The sequence below is a fragment of the Hyperoodon ampullatus genome (genome assembly GCF_949752795.1).
Source record: "Hyperoodon ampullatus genome assembly, chromosome: 8".
Taxonomy (NCBI): Eukaryota; Metazoa; Chordata; class Mammalia; order Artiodactyla; family Ziphiidae; genus Hyperoodon; species Hyperoodon ampullatus.
Window position 1 is genome coordinate 93,429,087 of NC_136921.1, and position 22,392 is coordinate 93,451,478.

Sequence of the window (22,392 nt, forward strand, 5' to 3'; positions counted from 1 at the left end):
GTGAAGCAAAGGTGGAAGAGGAGGTAATGAGGAACGGCGGGGACTGTGGCAAACCGAAGTACACATGCCTTTTCTCAAGGAAATAGCTATTGCTGGGCTCCAGCCAAGAGCTGCAATGTCTATAAGGAAAGATGAGCCTGACAATGCCAGGTCTTCCATTTTTTAGAAGGAAAGGAAATCTGGATTCCATTTTGATGAAAATATCAATATCTTAAGATTGGCAGTGAATTTTTTTAAATCCCGATTCCCCAAACAAACTACACAAAATCTCTGGGCATGAGATCCAGATGTCAGTATTTTTTTCAAAGCCCCTGTGCGATTCTTGTGTGTACCAACTGTAAAGGGCCTGAACTGAAGCAAGAGTTGATACTACAGAAGTGTGGGGATTTATAGTCCACCATGGTGGTATGAAAATTACTTTAAACTGAAAACAGCTAAACAATTAGCAGCCACAGAAAGAAATACTACCTAAACTTAAGTGCAGCCTCCTGAAAATACAGTTGCCATTGACCTCTTCCCAGGGAGTTTCCTGATTTAAAGAAGACTGATACTTGGCCTCAGGAAGTATAAATTCAGCTGTCATATACCTTCCCACTGGGAAACCTCCAGCCAGGAAGAAGACAGACTGCTCATTCCTTTATCATCAAGAAGCCCAAGAAAACCTTCCATACTCTCCCACTGAAGCCCTAAAAACTTTCCTTTTGTTAAATTGATCTTTGTAAAACTTTACTTTGGGCTATTCCATGAGTCTTCCATTAGTGGGACGGCCCACGTATACTGTGTGAAAATAAACCTTGTCTTTACTCCTGTTAACCTGTCTATTGTCAGTTAATTTGCAGGGCCCCAATCACTGGAACCAAATTGGAAGAGGAAAAGTTTTCCTCCCAACAGAAGTAAAGGTTGGCTCCTGAAGGCAGTTCTTCGATAGACATTATTTCTGATGTGCAGAAGAAGGAATGATTATGTCCCTCAAAGGAGATAATAAGGGGCTTCCCTGGTGGCACAGTGGTTGAGAGTCGCCTGCCGATGCAGGGGACACAGGTTTGTGCCCTGGTCCGGGAAGATCCCACATGCCACGGAGCAGCTGGGCCTGTGAGCCATGGCCGCTGAGCCTGCGCGTCCGGAGCCTGTGCTCTGTAACGGGAGAGGCCACAGCAGTGAAAGGCCCGTGTACCGCAAAGAAAAAAAAAAAAAAAAAAAAAAGGAGATAATAAGGAAGTGTTTGTTAACATATTTTAATATACCCTACAACCAACTCTGAACTCCAGACTTTGAATTCAAGCCTTGGAGCATCAAATTGATACAGGATAAAATCTAAGCATATTTAAGGTTCTTAACCGAAGGGTCGCTTATAATCATCCATGTCTGTTATTCCTTTAATTGTTACATATGTAAGAGGAAAATATTTTTTCATATTCAGTAAAGAAAGTATAATTTAACACAAAATTACTCATACTTAAAGGCTGTATTAAAAAATCTTTTAGTTCAGTTCTCTCAACACATTCTGAATAAGGTATCACAATTATTAAGAGATATAAAAGTTGCCATATTTCTTATTTGAATGCATTCCAGTAAGAAATGAGAGAGGAATTTTCAAAGATTATTTAGAAATAATTTACTGAGTAGACTAACAAGCAATACAGAACAGCTCACTACCATTTGACTTAGCTTACCTTCTCTATGTTACCAGATAATTTATATGTATCTCACTAATGAATCCCCAGCTTGAGGCCTTATTTCTACTTTAAAACTTCTTTGAAAGAAACAATCCCCCTTCCTCTCCTCATACCCACACTCAAAAAAAAAAAAAAAAAAAGTGTAATATGCTGCTTCCTGTTTAAGGAGATCTAAAATTGGATTCCTCCTCCAGGAACAAGGAATGATATTGTTGGAAAACCACAGACAAAAACTATTTGAATGTTTACACCATGGATGGGAAAGGAAACATTTTTGGAGGCACTACTAAAATGTGGGCACCTTCACAAATATTTTCTAATTGAATTATTCATGACTCCTCTTTACAGGTCAAGAAGGTGAGATTGAGAGAGGTCAAGTGTACCCAAGGTTGCAAAGTGAGTGACAGCAGGAATTCAAACCTGTTTTTCCTTATGTAGATATAACCCGATATAGTATTGCAATCTTTATTTTTAGAAAACTTGCTAATCCAGGTAGGAAGAGGTTAGTAAAGATGGTGAAGGAAAATGTTTGAAGCAAGGTTTCTAGGTCCTTTCAAAAATCCTAACATTGTAAATAGGACCAGCATCATGCGCAAGTGATCTGTATCATCACAGCGACATTTCTTTAGAAGTCCCCATGCTTGGTTTAAGGTTCTGCCGTTGCTGTATTGAAATCTCAATACCATATTTCCATTTTAAACTGGGTCTCACAAATTATGTAGCTTGTCCTTCCTGCAAGGGCCAACAAAGTGATGGTAAAGTTTATAGATAAGAGAACCTTCCTTGAGGAGACAACAGGTGGTTAGCTCTCAGTGTCAGGGCCACATGACTTTCTGGAGCAGAATAAGGTCGATGCCTTAGACAGGAGATATGCTAGGGGATAACTTTCTGGGTGTGTTGCTTTCTTTCCCCATCTGCCTGGTCACTGTCAATGTATCTTTTCAGGAAAGAAAATAGGAGCCCCAACCCAGTACCAGCCAGAGGAGAGAAACAACATTAGGATAGCACTGGAATCTGACCAGGTGGACAGCTAATATATGAGAGGGAAGCAACCTGACCTGTTTCTCAGTGCGCCCTCTTCAACTCTCCATCAAGTGAGCTGGGAAGAGTATGGGAAATGGGTCTTGGAACAAAGCAGGGCCCAGAGTCCAATCAGTGGGAGGTTCTCCAAGGGGTCCCCCTCCTTTGTGTGTATCTGGCGTAAAGGGGCAAACCAGAAACGGTGGAGCCCTAATTCTAACAACAGAAGCACTCAGGGGCATCTCCCTGCACCTTGACCCCAATTCACCCAGAAAAGGACAAGTTAGAGAACTGGCTTTCATACCTCCCATGCCTTACCAAGTGAAGTTGCTGGTATCCAAGGGAATATTAACTCACAGGGAAAAATAACATCTGATGAGCACAAGCAACACACCGAAATACCTAAATCAGAGGACACAGAAATAATGCACTGGACAGACCAACAATTTAATATATGAATAAAGCACACCTTAGGATATAAAGAAGGATGTTAGACAGATGAAGCAGGAAAAAAGTTATGAGGAAGAATCAGTGTGAGGAATGGGGTATGAAAAACGTAATAGCTGAAGTGAGGAACTCAGCAGAAGGGCTAAATAGAAGAGTCAGTGGACTAGAAGCCCAGGTATTATAAGGGATAAAGAAGTGGGAGGCTATTAACATTATGGATAGAAGTAGGACATCAATATCTACGTAACAGGACTTTCCAAAGTTATGCTGCATCTAGGAATTACCATAGTGAAGATCACAAACAACTGCTTAAGATCACAAACAGCTACTAGATGCAACCAGTGTTGTGGGAAGAAACACAAAGAAACCTATGCCTTAATACCATCTATGCAAATTGAAAACATGTAACTCTGTATATATTTTAAGAATGGGAATATGTCTAAAGACACATATTGAACCCATTAGAGTAGGTGCCTGTGAGAATGGGGATGTGAGGAAGATAGAGAATGAAGGGGGAAATAATAAAATAAGCCAACAGAGTAGCTGACCCGGAGATCTAGGATGAATTAAAGAGTTTGTGTAACTCTATACTGAGGACCAAACATTTAAAAATAAACAAATAAATACAATGGATGGCTAGGTAGGCAAAAGGAGGCTAAATCACTATCTAAAGTCACTAGAGAATCACAGAAAGACACTAAAAGAATGTTTCTTTCTTCTGGAAAGAGGACTTAAAAAACAGACATGAATCAAACATCCTTTTTTTAATACCAGGCACTGTCCTAGGTGCTGGGAATACCAAGATGAGTAAGATACTGTCTCCACATTTAAGAAATGTTGCTATTTTGCCAATCTAGTCCTATCATTTCAGCCATCTCTGAAAAGGTGTTTTTCACACTCACATTGCTTTAAATTTAACAAACGTAACAGTTAGTATAATCTAAATCCTGTCTCTTTTATGAGACTGAAACTTAAAGGGAGTTTTAAGGTCACTTAGGCCCACCTTCTGTGCCCTCAGAATTCTCTTCTATTTTCCAACCTGCAAAGTTTACTTCCCTGTAATGACCATGCACTGTTAGCATTTCTTCTCTAGGGAATGGCTGTGGATAAGTATGACCTCTGAGACAACTCCCATTGGTCTCTTGTCTCTAGGTTGAACATTGCTAGGACCTTTAACTCTCATCACAGACAAATTGGTCTGGTCATTGTTTTCCCTTATTCTACCTTATTTAGGAATGATCACCCTTGCCTAACGAACCACTCATACTCCATCCATCTGCTCAAACTCCACCCTTCTGGAAAGCCAACCTGGATCACCCCAGAACAGAGTGTCACTCCCTCTTCTGCATTTACACTGATGGGGTCTCTTTCAACCCATGTGACTCAGGGACCCCTGCTGCCTTGAATAACCAGTTATCTTGACATTGGACTATCCAGTGTCCCAAATTGATGACAATTGTCTTAAAAAACCTTTTTATCAATAAGTTATGTTTGAGCTTTCATCTCTAAATAGATATTCAATATTTGATAATCTCTAAAGATGCTATTGAGATTAGGGGTTCCAAAGGCTAGCCCATAGTTGAAGGAAAATCTTACATCATACAGAATGCTTCGTAGGAAGTAATAAAACATGAACTCCTATCAAAGCAAACATGCAATTTTTTTTTTTAGAAAATAAATTTATTTGCAAGGATGCTATAGGAAAATAGGTTTCTCTGCCTCAGTTTCCAAAACCAATTTGGCCCCAAAACTACTTACTGAGTACAGGGGGCAATACTCAGCTTCTGTATGAGATCTGTAACTGGTTCCTGAGCGGCTCAGGACCCTGAAAGGGAGTAGTCATCTTGTCTGAAATATAATGGTGTTTATCAGGAATTCATACCCTTTTCAAACAATATTTGCTTGGGTATTCATATGGCCTAGCTTATACATATAACCAAAATGTGTAACTCTGCCATATACATTTATCCATATAATGAAATATGTTGCAGTTAAAGGATATTAGTTTACATAGGAAAATATTTATGATAAAGTTGTAAATGAAATAAAGCATGACTCTAATGCTATGTTTCTAGGGTTGTGTATGGAAAGACTAAAAGGGAGTGCACAAAAATATTAATAACGGTTATCTTAATAATGATTATCTTTGGGTTGAAGAATTCACTTGTATTTTCCTTTTATTTTTCTCATAGTTATGAAATTTTCTATGATGTACTTTATATAATAAAATATGTATTATTAAAAATTTATTTCTTAAACCACTTATGCATTCAAAAACATAGGAATAATGATGGAAAGAATATCTTTGTTTTTCTATTTATACACATCATCAGAGCTACAAAGGTAAACTGTAAACTATGATATAAGCTAGACTGAGGTTATACATGAACAAATATTCTACTCCAAACTGTCCTCAGGGCTGTGAGAAACCATAATAAATCCACAGTTACAGTAAATATAACCCCAACGTATGTCCAAGTTATGTGAATATACCATTTTTATTTATATGTTTTAAGGAAGCAACCATCCTATGCAATTCAGGTCATCTCTTGTGCTTAGCATTTAGGAATTTTTATAGACTTTTCACTGATAAAACTTGAGTATCACACGCACAGAATAAAATGCTATATGACTTCAATGAAAAAAAACTAATTTCTCAAACAGATAAACCAAATGCTGAAAAATTTTAAAGAATTTAAAAAATCATCAGCCATAATAGTCTTTTGTAACTGAATCTTTATCAGTCAGGCAAATATTCAAACCATACACTTTGAGTACCTATGTATCCTGCAGTGTTCAAAGAGAAGCAAAAAACCAGCAAATGAAAACATCATGATCCCTATGAGATTTCGGTCTAGATAAACGCAACCTGCTGCCTCCCCTTACCCCACCCCTCTAAATCCCATCCTCCCAAACATGTAAATATTTATTTGCTTTGTATTCCTTATGTTCAACCATTGTCTATTAGTGTTGGCCCACTGTTTTCCCGAGCCTCATGACCTAGCTGTACGTACAACTATCAACCACCCAAGCTATTAACAACAGAAAGTTCTCTAAATCTTGAAACTGATTAAAGTATTCACTGTTCCCACTCAATCTACTACAACTGGACTTTCATTTTTCTGCAGATAAAAATGGAGCACCTGTAAAGAACTTTGGAAAATATTTATAGACCCCACATGTACAAATGAGTCAATTTCCAAATAACAAGACACAATGGCGAGAGGAGCACTGCTATGTGGCTGCTTTGTTCCCCTGGCTCTCAGCACTTTATGGTTCCATTTTGCACATCCACACACCTACAAGTTGTTGCCTGGCTGGTAGTTATTACTTTTTGCAAAACTAAGGAATGTGAAGCAAGTTAAGGAACTAGGGAAATACAAATGGGAACAGCAAGCAAACTATATATAGAGAGTTTTTTAGTACTCCACTAAATTACCTACAGAAGTGTATTCAAGAGAAGTCCATGCAGTTTTCAATTATTTAATTAATGTGTCTCTTACCTTTGCTTTTATTATCAGTTCCTCGTGCTTACGAATTAGCTCCTCGTTGTCTGAAAGTGATGAACCTAGACTTTGTTCCTGTAAATCTCTTATGGTTTTCTGAAACCAACAAGTAACCTAGGTAAGAAGCAACACAGACAGGTCAAATTTCAAATGATTAGAATAAATGAGTAAAAATCCAGAAATCCTTCCCTAAGCTTTCAAAACTTAAGCTACTTCAATTTCTTTTTATATAAACTCATGTGTTAAGTTAATATAATCAGGGTTTTTTTTCTTCATTTCAATCTCTAGATGCTTAAGAGAAAAAACAAAATAATACCCCAAAATCATGAGAACAATATATCATTTCATTGGATTACATAGCATGAAGAAAATAATTCAAAATCTCCTAGCAAAGAAGAACGAAAATAGATTCCCAAATTTGGGGAATATAATTTCCCAAATTTATATTCCCCTATAAACCATGCATTCTTTTAGAATATAAGATTATGAATCTGAGTGTAGTTACATAGACTCACATGAAGATATTAAATAGCATATGTAGAATTATGTTTCTACTATTAAAAGACAACGCAGGGCTTCCCTGGTGGCGCAGTGGTTGAGAGTCCGCCTGATGATGCAGGGGACACGGGTTCGTGCCCCGGTCCAGGAAGATCCCACATGCCGCGGAGCGGCTGGGCCCGTGAGCCATGGCCGCTGAGCCTGCGCTCCGCAATGGGAGAGGCCACAACAATGAGAGGCCCGCGTACCGCAAAAAAAAAAAAAAAAGACAATGCAAAAATACTTATTTTGTTGCAATGCTGAAAATCTGTATTCAGAAAATGAAATGGAGAAGTTATTAAAATTCCATTGACATTATAAATGTCTAAGGGCATAACTCACATTCATTTAGACTTGATTTACAATACATGCCTTACACAGTGTTAAAACAACAAATAACAAAAGATTTGAAAGGGGGCTTCCCTGGTGGCGCAGTGGTTGAGAGTCCGCCTGCCGATGCAGGGGACACGGGTTCGTGCCCCGGTCTGGGAGGATCCCACATGCCGCGGAGCGGCTTGGCCCGTGAGCCATGGCCATTGAGCCTGCGTGTCCGGAGCCTGTGCTCCGCAACGGGAGAGGCCACAACAGTGAGAGGCCCACATACCGCAAAAAAAAAAAAAAAAAAAAAAAAGACTTGAAAGAAGCTGTGCTTTTAAAAATGATGATGTAAGTTGACGTGAGACTGATAACATGTGGCCCCTGGATGCAGATTCCTTATCCCAATTAAAGGAAAGAGAGTTGGAGTTTTCCTCTCAAATCTTATACAGCATTATTCTCATGATCACATCATAGCTACTGATTCGTAAGAACCCCACTACTTGCTAAACAGTTTGCTAGTTGATTTTCGGGCATCATCTCTTTTTCTCTCAACAACTCTATAACAAGTATGATATCGACACTGTAGAGATGAGGAGAGGTTAAGCAGCTTATCCAGGGCCATACAGTAAGTGGCAGAGCCGGGATCTGTCCCCACACCTACATTACTCCAAAGTCCATATTCTTTCCACTGTGCCCTGCTACCATCCTTGGGTAACTTAAAGTCTGTGGTCATCAGGGGAAATTACTTCACATCTGAAAAATGAATCCTGGCAGCCCACTCAAAGTGGTGGGCAGTGGCACTGCCCAGGATATACACTAGGTCTTTCTCCAGCCTAGCTTGTCTTGTCTGCCACAGCCTCAGGATTTCTCTGAATTCTTATAACATGGATAGACACGTGAAGCAGATGGCCAAAGAGAAAGCTACATTAGTCCTGAAGCTGCACACAGCAAACATACAACACAGGGCTTCCCTGGAGGTTCAGTGGTTAAGAACCCACCTGCCAATGCAGGGGACACGGGTTCAAGCTCTAGTCTGGGAATATCCCACATGCCGTGGAGTGACTAAGCCTGTGCACCACAACTACTGAGCCTGTGCTCTACAGCCCACGAGCCACAACTACTGCCCACATGTCACAACTACTGAACCCTGTGCGACTAGAGCCTGTGCTCCACAACAAGAGAAACCACCACGATGAGAAGCCCGTGCACCACAAAGAAGAGTAGCCCCCGCTCGCCACAACCAGAGGAAGCCCGTGTGCAGCAACTAAGACCCAACGCAGCCAAAAATAAATAAAATAAGATAAATAAATTTATTTTAAAAAAGACGGCAAACTTAATGGATAAATGTTAAAAAAATAAATAAACATACACCACAAACACACACACACACACACACACACACACTACACAGAAGTCAAGTTAGGGTTTATGGAGAAGAATACACTCCTTTACCATTACAGGGCTGATATCACAAAGCTGATTATGAGATCAAATGTCTATACCAACACTTAGCATTTTCCAGCATGGAATAGGCAGTAAAATAGGCAGCAACAGGGTTTCTCCAGCTTTCTGCTAATTGGAAATCTTTGTTGACCAGCATTTTAGGCTATTGTCAGTGCAAAGAAAAGAATAACGGTGACCCTGTAGCAGTTTTCACGTGAAGTATGCCTCATTCTCTTCAGAACATTTGGTGATCTGTGCACAATACACATATTAGCCAGTCCCCATATCTCAAGTACAGTGTTTATGTATTTACAATTATTTGAGGATGGTTTGTCTTTCTGGTATCCCAATTAGAACTAAATGATATGTATTATGTGCATATCAGAACCCCCAGAGAGTATTTTATCAAGAGCTATAAAATTTGTACATTAATTTATCAAATTTTTATTAAAATTTCTCACCAAAGAGGCAGTAGGCCCATATAAAAACGCAACTAGAGGAATGATTTAAGGGTTTCATCAAAGAAAAATGGATCCTGAACATAACTAACTTTCAGAGATCCTTTATTTTATTAAGTACTGGGAGTAAGCTTTATTTATTTTTAGCTAAAGTGGTAGGAACTCAAAAATCTCAAGAATGCTTTAATAGGGAAAGTTAATATAGAATCTGAGTGAAGAAAACATGGATACAAACAGGTGTTCACTAATCTCTAAAAACAGGTGAGAAGTCTGAAGCCTCAGATAATCTTATTAAATTCTGTGAGTCAAAGACTTGTTATCTAACATATGCCAGCAGTGATGAAAGCTGGGAAGGAGCAAGATGTTTTGATTTTTTAAAGGTATCTACTGACCTCATCCCCTAGATTTGGCAAATACTATTTCAGCTCCCCCAAAAAGGATACTATTCCCTTGGGCATGGCAATACTAAATATTACCTATAAGAGAACGTAAGATCTATGGTGGCATTCCATATATCCTGATCACATACCTGCCTGATAAAGCACACTGACTCTCTAGATCTACACATTTTTACTACCAAATGCACCCTGGGAAGAAACATAAAAACAGGCTGGCATAACACTCAGAAGAAAATGGTTCATCGTTGGGGTGATACATCTCATCATGAGGCAGTCACATACATGAGCAGCCTCTTAGATCAGATTTACTTTGTGTGCTGGGAGATGCACTCAGAATAGACTCTCAGAGTCCATCTGATGTAAAAGCAAGACACCCTAAATAACCGACAGCATGTCAACCATAATGTAAATCAGTCATTGAATCCCGTGAGTAGCTACTGCAGACAGCGGCACAGATATTCCAAGAGCACTTTTTATAAGTGTTTAAATTATATCAGCTGCTGTTCAAAAGTGTCAGTGATAAGTACAGTAAATGATGCATCAGGACATTCTATTCTACAGAACATGGTCCCTGCAAAAGGATAAAAACATGAGCCAAGGGTTGGGGGCATGTGGAAAGAAAGGAAGAACAAAAAGCATTCAGAGTATGCACCGGAAATTGGTTCTGGGCAATGATGGATTAAAAGGGAAAACAAGAATATTTTTACTTTCTCTTTTCGCAGTTCCTACCTTTCAGATTGATCTAAGTGATAGGTTTGTGGCCATCCCACCTGCCTGACATGACATTCTAAGTACTCAGTACTCAGAGGAGGTAGAACTAAGGTAGAGAAGGAGTGGGGTAGATCTTTTTTTGCGGAGGGGAGGTAGGGATTGGAGGGGCAACACTTACTAGAGGTTGAAGGGAGCCAGAGAGAAAGGGAAGGGAAATCAACAAAGACGCAAAGAAGGAGCAGTCAGGGATGTTCAATGAAAACCAAGAGCTGCCTTGGAAGTTAAAGAGAGATGCCGGGAAGACTCAGTCAAATGGTGTAGATCTGCTTTGTCCTATACTGTAGCTACTAACCACAAATGGCTACTGAGTACTTGGAATGTGGCAAATCCAAATTGAGATGTGTTCTAAGTATAAAATAGCTGATTTCATAGACTTAGTATAAAAAGTAATGAAAATATCGTATTGATTGTTAATATTGATTAAATGTTGACATACTATTTTAGATATGTTGGATTAAACAAAATATATTACTGCTTTTCTTTTTTTTAATGTGACTTTTTTCTCTTTAAATTTTTTTTCACTTTTTTAATGTGGCTACTAGAAACTTAAAATCACATTTATGGCTTGTATTCTATATTTTATTGGATGGTTCTGTAATTCAAGGATATTCAGAATATCCTTATTTGTTAAATGTAGATCTAAGGACTGAGTATTAATTAAGGGTAATTTAAAATAGCGGAGTCAAGAGAACGGTGGGATGAGATTATGGTTGGTAAACATGAATAGAGCACTGAGTGGTGGTGAGGAAGTAGAGTTAATGACTCTTTCAAAGAAGTTTATTGGATAAGGAAAGGGGGGATCGGTCGACAGCTTCAAGGAAAGCAGAGGTAACAGAGGGGTTCTTTCCAACTTTTTCATTTGACTAGATGAGACGTAAGCATTTTTTGTAGGTGCGGGGTACTGAAGATGCATTAAGGCAAGTTGAGGCAGGTACGTACTGATACCAGAAAGAGTGGGAAGGTTGGAAGAAAGCACTACTGATCTTATCAGCTTTGGGCAAGAAAAGGCTAGTTTTTTCTTGTTGAATGATCCAGTCTCACCTTGACCCCTGCTGGGAGATAAGAATGAGGAAAGTAAGAGAAGTGAATAGGACCTTCCCAGAGGGGTGTCAGGTACTATAGGCAGGTCTCAGGTTACCTCACCCAATCCTTATACCTCCTATGTTGGAGGCAGTTGCTTTTTCAACAGATAAGGAAACTGAGCCCCAGTCAGGGTAAGCAATTCATCTAAGGTCACACAACCAACAAGAGGAAAGTCCTACAGGCTGAGGCAGAAATGCCATAGTCAGAATTCATGCTTCCCTGTCTAGTGTTTTTTCTTCTCATCATATCCATCCGTAGAACCAAAGGATTCCAGGGAAGAGGAATGTTTCTTATTAGGCTATGTTCGCGAATGTTCTTAAGATAAAACTAAAATGCAACACTATAGTTACAGAATCTAATTCTAACATGGAAGTAAGCCCTGTGAATAATCGTGGGGGCTCAGTGGACATACTGCGTTAGAGAGAATGGACGTGTGGGCCAGGTCTGCCAGAAGGAGTGCCTTAGAGTAAGAGGCCGGCTGCGGGCAGAGGTGACAGCAAGGACAAGCTGAGAATTCCAGTTCCCAAACAGCACGTGCCAAAGACAGGACTAAAACACGGGGAACACAAGCAATAGAAAAATGCTTTCTGACAATCAAGGATAAACAACTCAGGTGGCAAGAAGGTAAACTTTTGCTGCAGCCCAAAGCTAGGCATCACACTGCCATAAACCATCACGGTCTCTTTTTCTGCAATTTGTTCTACAATCCAAGATCAGATCTTATTTTTTGACCTTTGTTTAAAACTATGCTGGGGGAGGTGAACTAGCAATAAGTAATTCAAACATCTTAACAGAAATGCTTAAGGGAAGATGAAAATCTCTCCACATCACTTTCATTTTCTTTTCCATGTGCAGAACAGTTTTTGACGAATAAACAGTTACTATTAGAGACAAAAAACTGATAAAGGAGGAAAAAGACATCAGTTATGTATCTTCTTTAACTCAAGATGTTTTGATAGTCTCTTTTCCAATTATCAAAGATGCACACATATACAAAGGTATTTTCAATTATAGTTGATGGCATCAGGTGACAGTTCTAATGTCTACTTTGATTTTGAAGGCATGTTAGTATTATAACAACCATTTTAGCTCCCGTAAGGTTTTGTTCTTTTTCTTTTTTTACAGTAGGGAAACAAGTTGTCATTATTTTGTATTAGGATATCTGGTCAAATGTGCTCTGTATTTAACTAGGCAATAACCAGACTTCAAATATCCATTAGCTCCATTAGGTGATAACGCATATTAGGAGAAGAGGCATGGAAACGTGTCTCTGATGATTGTACTTGAGGGCTTGGGAGCAGAGAAAGAAAAATAATTCCTGCCAAAAACGTGGCTTGGGATGTATTCTGGGACTGATCTAATTATTGGCTTGTTATTATTTGGACTTCATCTCAGACACTCTAGGAGGACAAAGCTCACAATCTTCTTTTGTGGAACTTGAAAGCCCTCCATGACTTACTGAAGTCAACTGGAAGGTATTAGTATCTCCTCAACAAATGATCAGATCCCAGTATTCTCTATTGATGCACAGTAGGAAAGCTAAAATATGTTGTTTGTCTTGAGGCAAAATTTTTGTTACTTTAGCAGCTTCACAGATAATCTATCTCCCTGTCTGGAACCATAATTTTATGTATTTAATTATTCTGCTTGTGCTAACATATTTGTCTTCTGATTATTTTGACTTGTCTTAACATATCATTTCTCTTCTCACATCTGTATTTCAAGAAAAATGGCACTAAGCACTTCTTCCCTTCCCAAGATTGCCCTCAACTCTTGCTTGTGTTTAGGCAGTTTCTTAACCTCCAACTACTTAAACAGTCGAAGCTATTTAGTCCAATGAATAAAATCAATACAGTAGTCGTCTCTGGACCTAAATTATATTTCTAGCATTAACTCTGAGTCATTGGTAAGAATCTTACCAGCAGTGGAAGGAAGTCTTTTTTTCAAGAAGGAAACAGAGACCCAGCCGAGTGTCCTGGTGATGTGCATCTCTGCCTAAGATATCTAAGGCATGGTTTTCCCAGTATAACTTAGGGTTCCACCCTAAATGATCTGGAGCCATTCACTGTGTGTGTGTGCGTGTGTGATAGACAGAAAGAGAGAGGGAGAGAGAGGAACATACAGGGCTACTTGGGAGTGAGACCAAAGTCTGACATTTTCATATTATCATCCCAGATCCTAGGTCATGCAGCCTAAGGGAGCTCATACTGAAGCTTTGGCCTAAACACCTAGTTGTCAGAAAAAATGAGAGCCAGAAACTATCATAATGACAGGATAAATAACTGTTACATTTTAAAGGATGTTTTAATCCTTTTAAAGTGTGCCATTTAGTTTGCTTATGAGTTGCCCTATAAAAAGCATTAAAATTAATTGGGCCTCTTTGCTTGAAAGAGGAACCATGAAAATGGAACCATGAAAATGAGGGTAGAGGAGAGAATGAGTCCCACTCCCCGCCCAGTATGGGGTGGCAGTGGTGTTGAGGAAAGGAAAGCCAACCATCTCCAGCACCCGAGGCAGGGAAGAAATAGAGCTCAGGATGGTGGAAAGATACACAGGCAGCCCTGGGGCTTAGCAGACAACTCAAGTAGCAGCTGCTAACTTTGTCACACAAAGGAAGGTGCATACAATGGGAGCAGTGAAGAGCCTTTTCCAGGGAGCACACACATCAAACAGCTTTGTCATGTCTTATCACTGCTGAGAAGGTAATTTAGTCACAGTGTGTGTCCCCCAACCCTCTTACCAACTTAAGTAACTGTGCCCAATTAAAATGTTGTGAAGCCATCAGTGCAATTGAATGGTATACTGAAGTGAAAAACTAAGCTTAATGAAAATGTAATCAATTACAATAGGTATAAATGAGCTAAAGAAATAGCTAAAGGGTGGAGAAAGGGAGAGGAAAAATGATTTTTAACTTAATCTTACAAATAAAGTTGACCTTTTGAATAAAGTAGGCTGGATACCAAGCTATGAAATGGCATTTATTCCCCCTCCACATAATTTTAGAAAGCTAAGATTATCTAGTGATTTAGGGAATTGGTATGGGATCTGAGTAATATGTAGGATTTTAATGTGCTGATGATTATCCAGTAAAGCTCAGAAACTAACCATTGAAAGATGTAATGATATGGTGAACATTTATTGAGCACTTACCATATACCAAGCCATGATCTAAGAATATTTACATATATAATCTTGTTTATTTTATAACAAATTTATAAATAGATACTATTATTATTCCCATTTTACAGAAAAGGAAACTGAGGCACAGAGGCTGAGTAACTTGCCCAAACTCATAAAGCAAGTAAATATAAAAGTTGGGATTGATATCCACACCATCTGTACCAGAGTCCTCTGTTACTACCTTTGACATGCAGTGTCATTGAAAGTAATGGTAGTAGCAAGCATTCTAATTAGGAGGGGGTTCTATTGCTTTCAAAATCATGTTTCTCCAACAAACACTTTAAGATACTTTGTATATACCCTGGCATAACTTAGAGTGAATTCTAGAGACAGCCTATGTGCTAAAATGAAATTCTGTGATAAATTTTAATCTATGAGTGGTTGGAAAGTCATGTATATCTGTTACTGGATTGAACTATCAATACCAGTATCCAATAATAAGATAATTCAACCATTATTTAAGTCTTATGCCACCCAATGTTAAAAAGCTATATTCATGGGAAGTGGGGGTGGAAGATAAATTAGGGGTTTGGGATTAACATATACACACTACTACGTATAAAACAGGTAAACAAGGACCTACTGTATAGCACAGGGAACTATACTCAATATCTTGTAATAACCTATAATGGAAAAGAAGCTGAAAAAGAATATATATATATAGAGAGAGATAGATATACATACATATATATAAGTGAATACCTTTGCTGTACACTTGAAACGAACAGAACATTGTAAATTAACTATACTTCAATTTAAAAATTAAAGCTAAATTCAAAGAAAGATTAAAAAAAAACTTTGCTATGTTGTAGCCACTAAGCTAGGCACTTTTGTTACCTCATATTAATTTAAACTGGTCAACCATTCAAGCTCTAAATCCTAGTTAGAAGGTAGCATCATACAAAGGAGAATATACATGCATGTGTACACATCTGTGAGCACACATACACACAAACACACAGAGTTTTACAGTTGCCTAGCAGGTACAAGACTGGTGCCCTGAGGCTGTGCTTATATGTGTCATCACTGATATCATTTAAATTGCCTATTAACAAAGAATCTGATTACATATGGTTACATGATTATGATATACATGGTACTCAAATTATAAAAACTTCCAAATGTGAATTCTATTACCCATTTTTCCTCCCACAAAGATGGGTATCTTGTAAGCATATGTGATCTGGGTAGTAAAAATATTATCTGCCCTTATATCTTATTTAATTCTCCTAGATGTCCTTGATACTGTCTTGTACAAAGAGACCATGAATAACCTAGTTTTAATTTATTTGTTTGTCTGACTTATTCCTGACTGGAGCAATTGCGAAAAATTACATTCATAAATCTTCTTGCCAAGATAATTAATTATGCACGAAATACTCCAAGCTGCTTCTGATTTTCATTAATGAAGCAGATTATCTGCAAAATAAGATGAGGCTGGAGTTGGGAAAAAAGGTCAGCTGCTCATTTTAAAATGTAAAACAAGTGCACTTTTTTACATCTGAAAACAATGATAAAGAGAGGACATGCTATGATTATGTTTTTCAGGCTATCACATCCCAATTAAGATAGAAAAGTATGTGGTCTTCGTTTGCCTTTTTTTCTGCAACTGATGTAAATCTTAAGTCGCCATCATTCTGGTCACCTAATTTCTTTTCCAAAGGAGAATTAGCTAAACTACTATAATTCAAAAGCATTAGGCTATAAGCATTTAGAAACAGAGAAGCACTAAATGCATCTTTTAAATGGCTCTTATGAGAGAAGATGCATTAGATATTCAGACATCCATATTATTATTCATTAGTAATCTTTGCTCTAATTCTCCGTTTAATTTTCCTTCTTTTTACATGGTTAAAATGATTGACAAAGCTGATATTTTATTAATGGAAGGTTTGACAGCTTCTATGTTCCCTTTAAAATCAGTACAGAACTGACAAAAATATCTTTACCCTCCAATGAAGCATGTGCCTCTGTGGTTCCACAATGTTCTAGGCTTATCAGGTAGATCTTCCGGGAACATGATAATCATAGAACTCAAATTACTAACAGAGTTACACTCAATTTGGTGTCCCTGCTGCTATTCTTCCCCATTGCATCATCAACAAAACTTTAAAATAGAACATTCAGGAAAAACTTGAAAACTTAGGTAAGTTAATTATGCTTGTACCTATCTGGATTTAAAAATATTTCCTTGCTCACATAATTACCAACACAGTAAACATTAATTATTGTTTTTAATATTGAGAAACTGAAGAGACTCTACTTCTTCATCAGTAAGATAGTATTTAAATTGTGCTATATTCAAATAGTGACATACTACACGAAAATTATCTATGGTACTTTTGACATAAGACTATGTCTATGACATGTTCAATTTGATATTAGGTAATAAGATAGTACGCGTAGGTTAATTCCATTAGTTTTTGTTTGCTTGTTTTGTTTTTTCTGTAATAAATGTGTGTGTGCCTGTGACTATGATCATGCTTGGATAAAGGTCTAAAAGGTGGCAGCATGTCAAAGGTTAATCGCAATTATCTGTATGGATAGTAATCTCATCTACAGTTTTAACTCATTAATAAGTCAACATTATTAAGTCACAAGCAGAAAATAATACAACTATATTTTTGTTTTAAATCATTAATTGAGTGCCCATTGAACAGTATGGCTAAGATTATAAAAGTGACTTTTATTTGATCACACCTTGTGAATGCAAAATAAATAATGAAATTAGCCTTTAATGCAAGTCTTTATGTGAGCAAAGAAGGGTAGGACTTGGGGGGTATGTAATGGGTTGGGCCTTCACTGTTCTTTTCAGACATGATGATAAAAAATGTTAATACTAATATAGCAGTTTCCATGTGCCAGGTACAGTTCTAAGCACTTGACATATATGATTCTAACACTATGGTGTAGGTACTATTACATCCCATTTTAAAGAAAACAACCTCAGGGAGGTTAAATAATTGCTCAGTTACTCAGCTGGCAAATGGTGCAGTCAGGATTTGAACCCAGCAAACAATCTGGCCCCAGGATCTGTGCTCTTACAAGCACACAGAAACAACAGTGACAGTGATTATTTACTCGAGCTGCTGTCACTGGTATTAGCAAAAGAAAGTGTAACATGGGGCGTTTTAAAATTAAATTAAAATTTAATTTTTAATTTATTTAAATTTATTTAATTTCCTTAAATTTTATATTTAAGGAAATGACTTATTTATTGACCAATTTTTAACATTTATTTATTTATTTGGTCTCATGATCTTTTAAAAATTTTTATTGAAATATATTTGATTTATAATGTTGTGTTAGTTTCAGATGTACAGCAAAGTGATTCAGTTATATATATGTATTCTTTTTTAGATTCTTTTCCATTACAGGTTATTATAAGATACTGAGTATAGTTCCCTGTTCTATACGGTAGGTCCTTGTTTATCTATTTTATTAGTAGTGTGTATATTTTAATACCAAACTCCTAATTTACCCGTCCTCCCCCACCTTTCCCTTTTGGTAACCATAAGTTTGTTTTCTGTCTGTGAGTCTATTTCTGTTTTGTAAATAAGTTCATTCGTATCATTTTTTTAGATGCCACATATAAGTGATACCATATGATATTTGTCTTTCTCTGTCTGACTTACTTCATTTAGCATGATAATCTCTAGGTCCATCCACGTTGCTGCAAATGGCATTATTTCATTCTTTTTAAGGCTGAGTAATACTCCATTATGTATATGTACCACATCTTCTTTATTCATTCATCTGTCGATGGACATTTAGATTGTTTCCATGTCTTGGCTACTGTAAATAGTGCTGCAATGAACACTGGGGTGCATGTATCTTTTTGTTTTATGTTTTTTGTGGGTTTTTTTTGCTGTACACGGGCCTCTCACTGCCGCGGCCTCTCCCGCTGTGGAGCACAGGCCCCGGATGTGCAGGCCCAGCAGCCATGGCTCGCGGGCCCAGCCGCTCCGTGGCATGTGGGATCCTCCTGGACTGGGGCACGAATCCATGTCCCCTGCATCGGCAGGCGGACTCTCAACCACTGCGCCACCAGGGAAGCCCGCATGTATCTTTTTGAATCATAGTTTTCTCCTGATATATGCCCAGGAATGGGATTGCTGGATCATATGGTATCTCTGCTTTTAGTTTTTTAAGGAACCTCTATACTGTTCTCCATAGTGGCTGCACCAATTTACATTCTTAGCAACAGTGTAGGAGGGTTCCCTTTTCTCCACACCCTCTCCAGTATCTATTATTTATAGACTTTTTGATGATGGCCATTCTGACTGGTATGAGGTGATACCTCATTTGTAGTCTTGATTTGCATTTCTCTAATAATTAACGATGCTGAGCATCTTTTCATGTGCCTGTTGGCCATCTGTATGTCTTCTTTGGAGAAATGTCTATTTAGATCTTCTGCCCATTTTTTGATGGAGTTGTTTGTTTTTTTGATATCGAGCAGTATGAGCTGTTTGTATATTTCTGAAATTGACCAACTTTATTTAAAATAATATTTATCCTTAAGATTATTACTAAATTGATTTTGGTTCTAGACTATTAGGAGTAGAGTCTAAGTGAAAGCCTGGTTCTTTTAACCACAACTGTGCATCTTAAAGCCTTACTATACCTATGGCAGCCTCCAAAAACTAAACAGTATTAAGAAACTTAGACACGTATAACAACAGTAATGCTAAACCCAGGGGAAAGAATAGGAACCGAATGAGAAAGAATTCGTAAGTTGTAAGGTTTAACCAAGCAGAGGGAGGACAAGGAAACTAATATTTATTAAGCATCTTTTAAAATGGTAGGCATTGTACTACATGTTTTACACATGTTATTTCATTTAATCCTTAGAACAATTCTGTGAATTAAGTGTTATTATTTCCAATTTAAAGATGAGACTTATTAAAATAACAATGAGGTACCACTATGCACCTATCAGAGTGGCTAAAGCCCAAGACACTGATAACACCAAGTGCTGACAGGGATGTGGAGCAACAGAAACTCTCTTTCAAAAGTGGTACAGCCACTTTGGAAGGCCATTTGGCTGTTTCTTATAAATATACTCTTAGCATATATCATCCAGCAATTGTGTGCCTTGGTATTTACCCAAATGAATTAAAAATTTATGTCCACACAAAAACTTGCACATGGATGCTTATAACAGCTTTATGCATAATTGCCAAAACTTGGAAGCAACCAAGACATCTTTCAGTAGGTGACTGGATAAATAAACTGTGGTCCATCCAGACAATGGAATATTATCCAGCACTAAAAAGACACGGTTATCAAGCCATGAAAAAACATGGAGGAATCTTTTTTTTTTTTTTTTTTTTTTTTGTGGTACACGGGCCTCTCACTGCTGTGGCCTCTCCCGTTGCAGAGCACAGGCTCCAGGTGCGCAGGCTCAGCGGCCATGGCTCACGGGCCCAGCCGCTCTGCGGCATGTGGGATCTTCCCGGACCGGGGCAGGAACCCGTGTCCCCTGCATCGGCAGGCGGACTCTCAACCACTGAGCCACCAGGGAAGCCCATGGAAGAATCTTAAATGCATATTAATAAGCAAAAGAAGACAATCTGAAAAGGTTACACACTGTACAATTTCAGTTATATGACATTCTGGAAAAGGCAAAACTATGGAAACAGTAAAAAGATCAGTTGTTGCCAAGAATTAGGCAGGGAGGGATGAAAAGGAGGAGAACAGAGGATACGTAGGGCAGTAGAATTATTCTGTATACTGCAATGGTGGCTACATGTCATTACACATTTTTTCAAACCTATAGAATGTACTGCACCAAGAGTGAACCCTAGTGTAAACTATGGATTTGGGGTGATAATGATTTGTCAGTGCAGGTTCATCAATTGTAACAAATGTCCCACTCTGACGGGGGATGCTGATAATGGGGGAGGCTGTGCACGTGTGGGAACAGAGGATACCATGTACTTTCCACTCAATTTCTCTGTGAATCTAAAACTGCTGTAAAAAATAAATTCTATTTAAAAAAGCACTCCCTCAAAAAAAGAGCACACACTTCCACCAAAACATGAGACCCCATAAGATAGAAAACTCACCAAGTCAAAAACCTTCTGTAATACCTTATTTTAATTATTATCAAATCATCTTTCTGATTCTAGGGTTGGCAAGGTATCTAGATCTCCCTCAAGCATATGACTGGATTAGATAGTTCATTTTGAATCTTCATGTGATTTTTTTTTTTACTGCAGAGGATAAGTGGATGAGTATTGCCACAGTCTTGAAGCAGAATGGCAAAATTACTACCTTAAAAATAAATAAATAAAACTTACTGTAGCTGCTTTTTCAATCTTGGGAAATTGTGCTGTGTTTGGGAAGCCTCTTTGCAGATAGAATGTCTCTGGATAAGAGAGGTCGTGGTTTAAAAGGGATAAACTACTCTGTATGATAAAGTAAGAGGAGTTTTTAGTGTATTCTTGGAAGCACTAGAGGCAGGGGTTGGGGGTTATGAATTCAATAGAAAGAAATAAGAGGAAGGTTCTTTTTAATGGGACAGCAGCTCTGGGAACATGGTGTCAGGTCAGGATTAGGGGAGAGAGAAAAGGACAAAGAGAGAGAAAGAAAGAGAGGGAGAGAGTGCCATAGGATACGGAGGACAAGGAACTTTGCAAACAGTTGTTTGATAAACAACTTTAAGTTTATTCTTGTCCTGAGCATTAGTTCTCCTTTGTTATGCCAGAATCATCAGTTAAAGGCTATTGCATTGGATAATAGCATTCTGGGTAATGAGCATATGAAGGTGGGGTGGGGGAAGAACTAAGTTGGGGAGGCGCTGTGGCTTGGCAGGCAAAGCGCAGAAGAAGCAGGACAGTGAATGGTAGCAGTCAAGACAAAAGCGCTGAAGGTGGAGGTGGGTTGGAAAGTATAGAGTGACTTAAAGGAGGAGATGACAAAATGCAAGCCGACTGTATGTCTGGAGGTGTCTGCATTTGGGTGTCTGCTCTATGTCACCTCCTCAGAGAGGCCTTCTGTGATTCCTTCTCTGATTAAAAGTAGACCAACACAAGTCAAAATTCACTGCCCCAGTTGATCTTTATGGCACTTGTCACTGTTCATTTGTTTATCATAGGCCTTTCCCATCACATTAAAACAGTGGTTCACATCTGAGGGTAATTTTGGCTCCCAGGGGACAGTCAGCAATGTCTGGAGACCTTTTTTGGTTGTCACAACTAGAGTATGTTCTACTGGCATCTGGTGGGTAGAGGTCCTGAATGTTGCTCAACACCCTAGAGTGCCCAGGACAGCCTCCCCAAAGGAGTTACCTAGCACTGGTTATCAATAGAGCTGAGGATGAGAAAATGCACTAGAAGGAAAATTCCTGGAGGAAAAGGACTTTATCTTGTGTGTTATGTATCCCTAGTACTTATAATAGGATCTGGGTACATAGTAGGTACTCAATAAGTATAAGTTGAAAGGTTAATCATTCAAATCCTCATTTTTCCAGCTTGAAAGAACCAGTTTCTCCTGGACTCATATTGGCTACCAGCTGTATGTCTATCTCTCCAGTTCGGATCAGAGCAATAAT

General features: G+C 38.3%; 1 protein-coding gene across 1 annotated transcript in view; it reads right to left on the reverse strand.

The window, feature by feature from the left end:
* The window catches only part of CCDC141 (coiled-coil domain containing 141), a gene marked incomplete at both ends in the record, with an annotated part of 195,486 nt that overhangs the window by 110,395 nt on the left and 62,699 nt on the right, over positions 1 to 22,392 (reverse strand). The window contains one exon of the mRNA XM_079709970.1: positions 6,647 to 6,763. Within this exon, the coding sequence (XP_079566096.1) occupies positions 6,647 to 6,763 (117 nt within the window). The remainder of the gene's footprint in view (positions 1 to 6,646; positions 6,764 to 22,392) is intronic.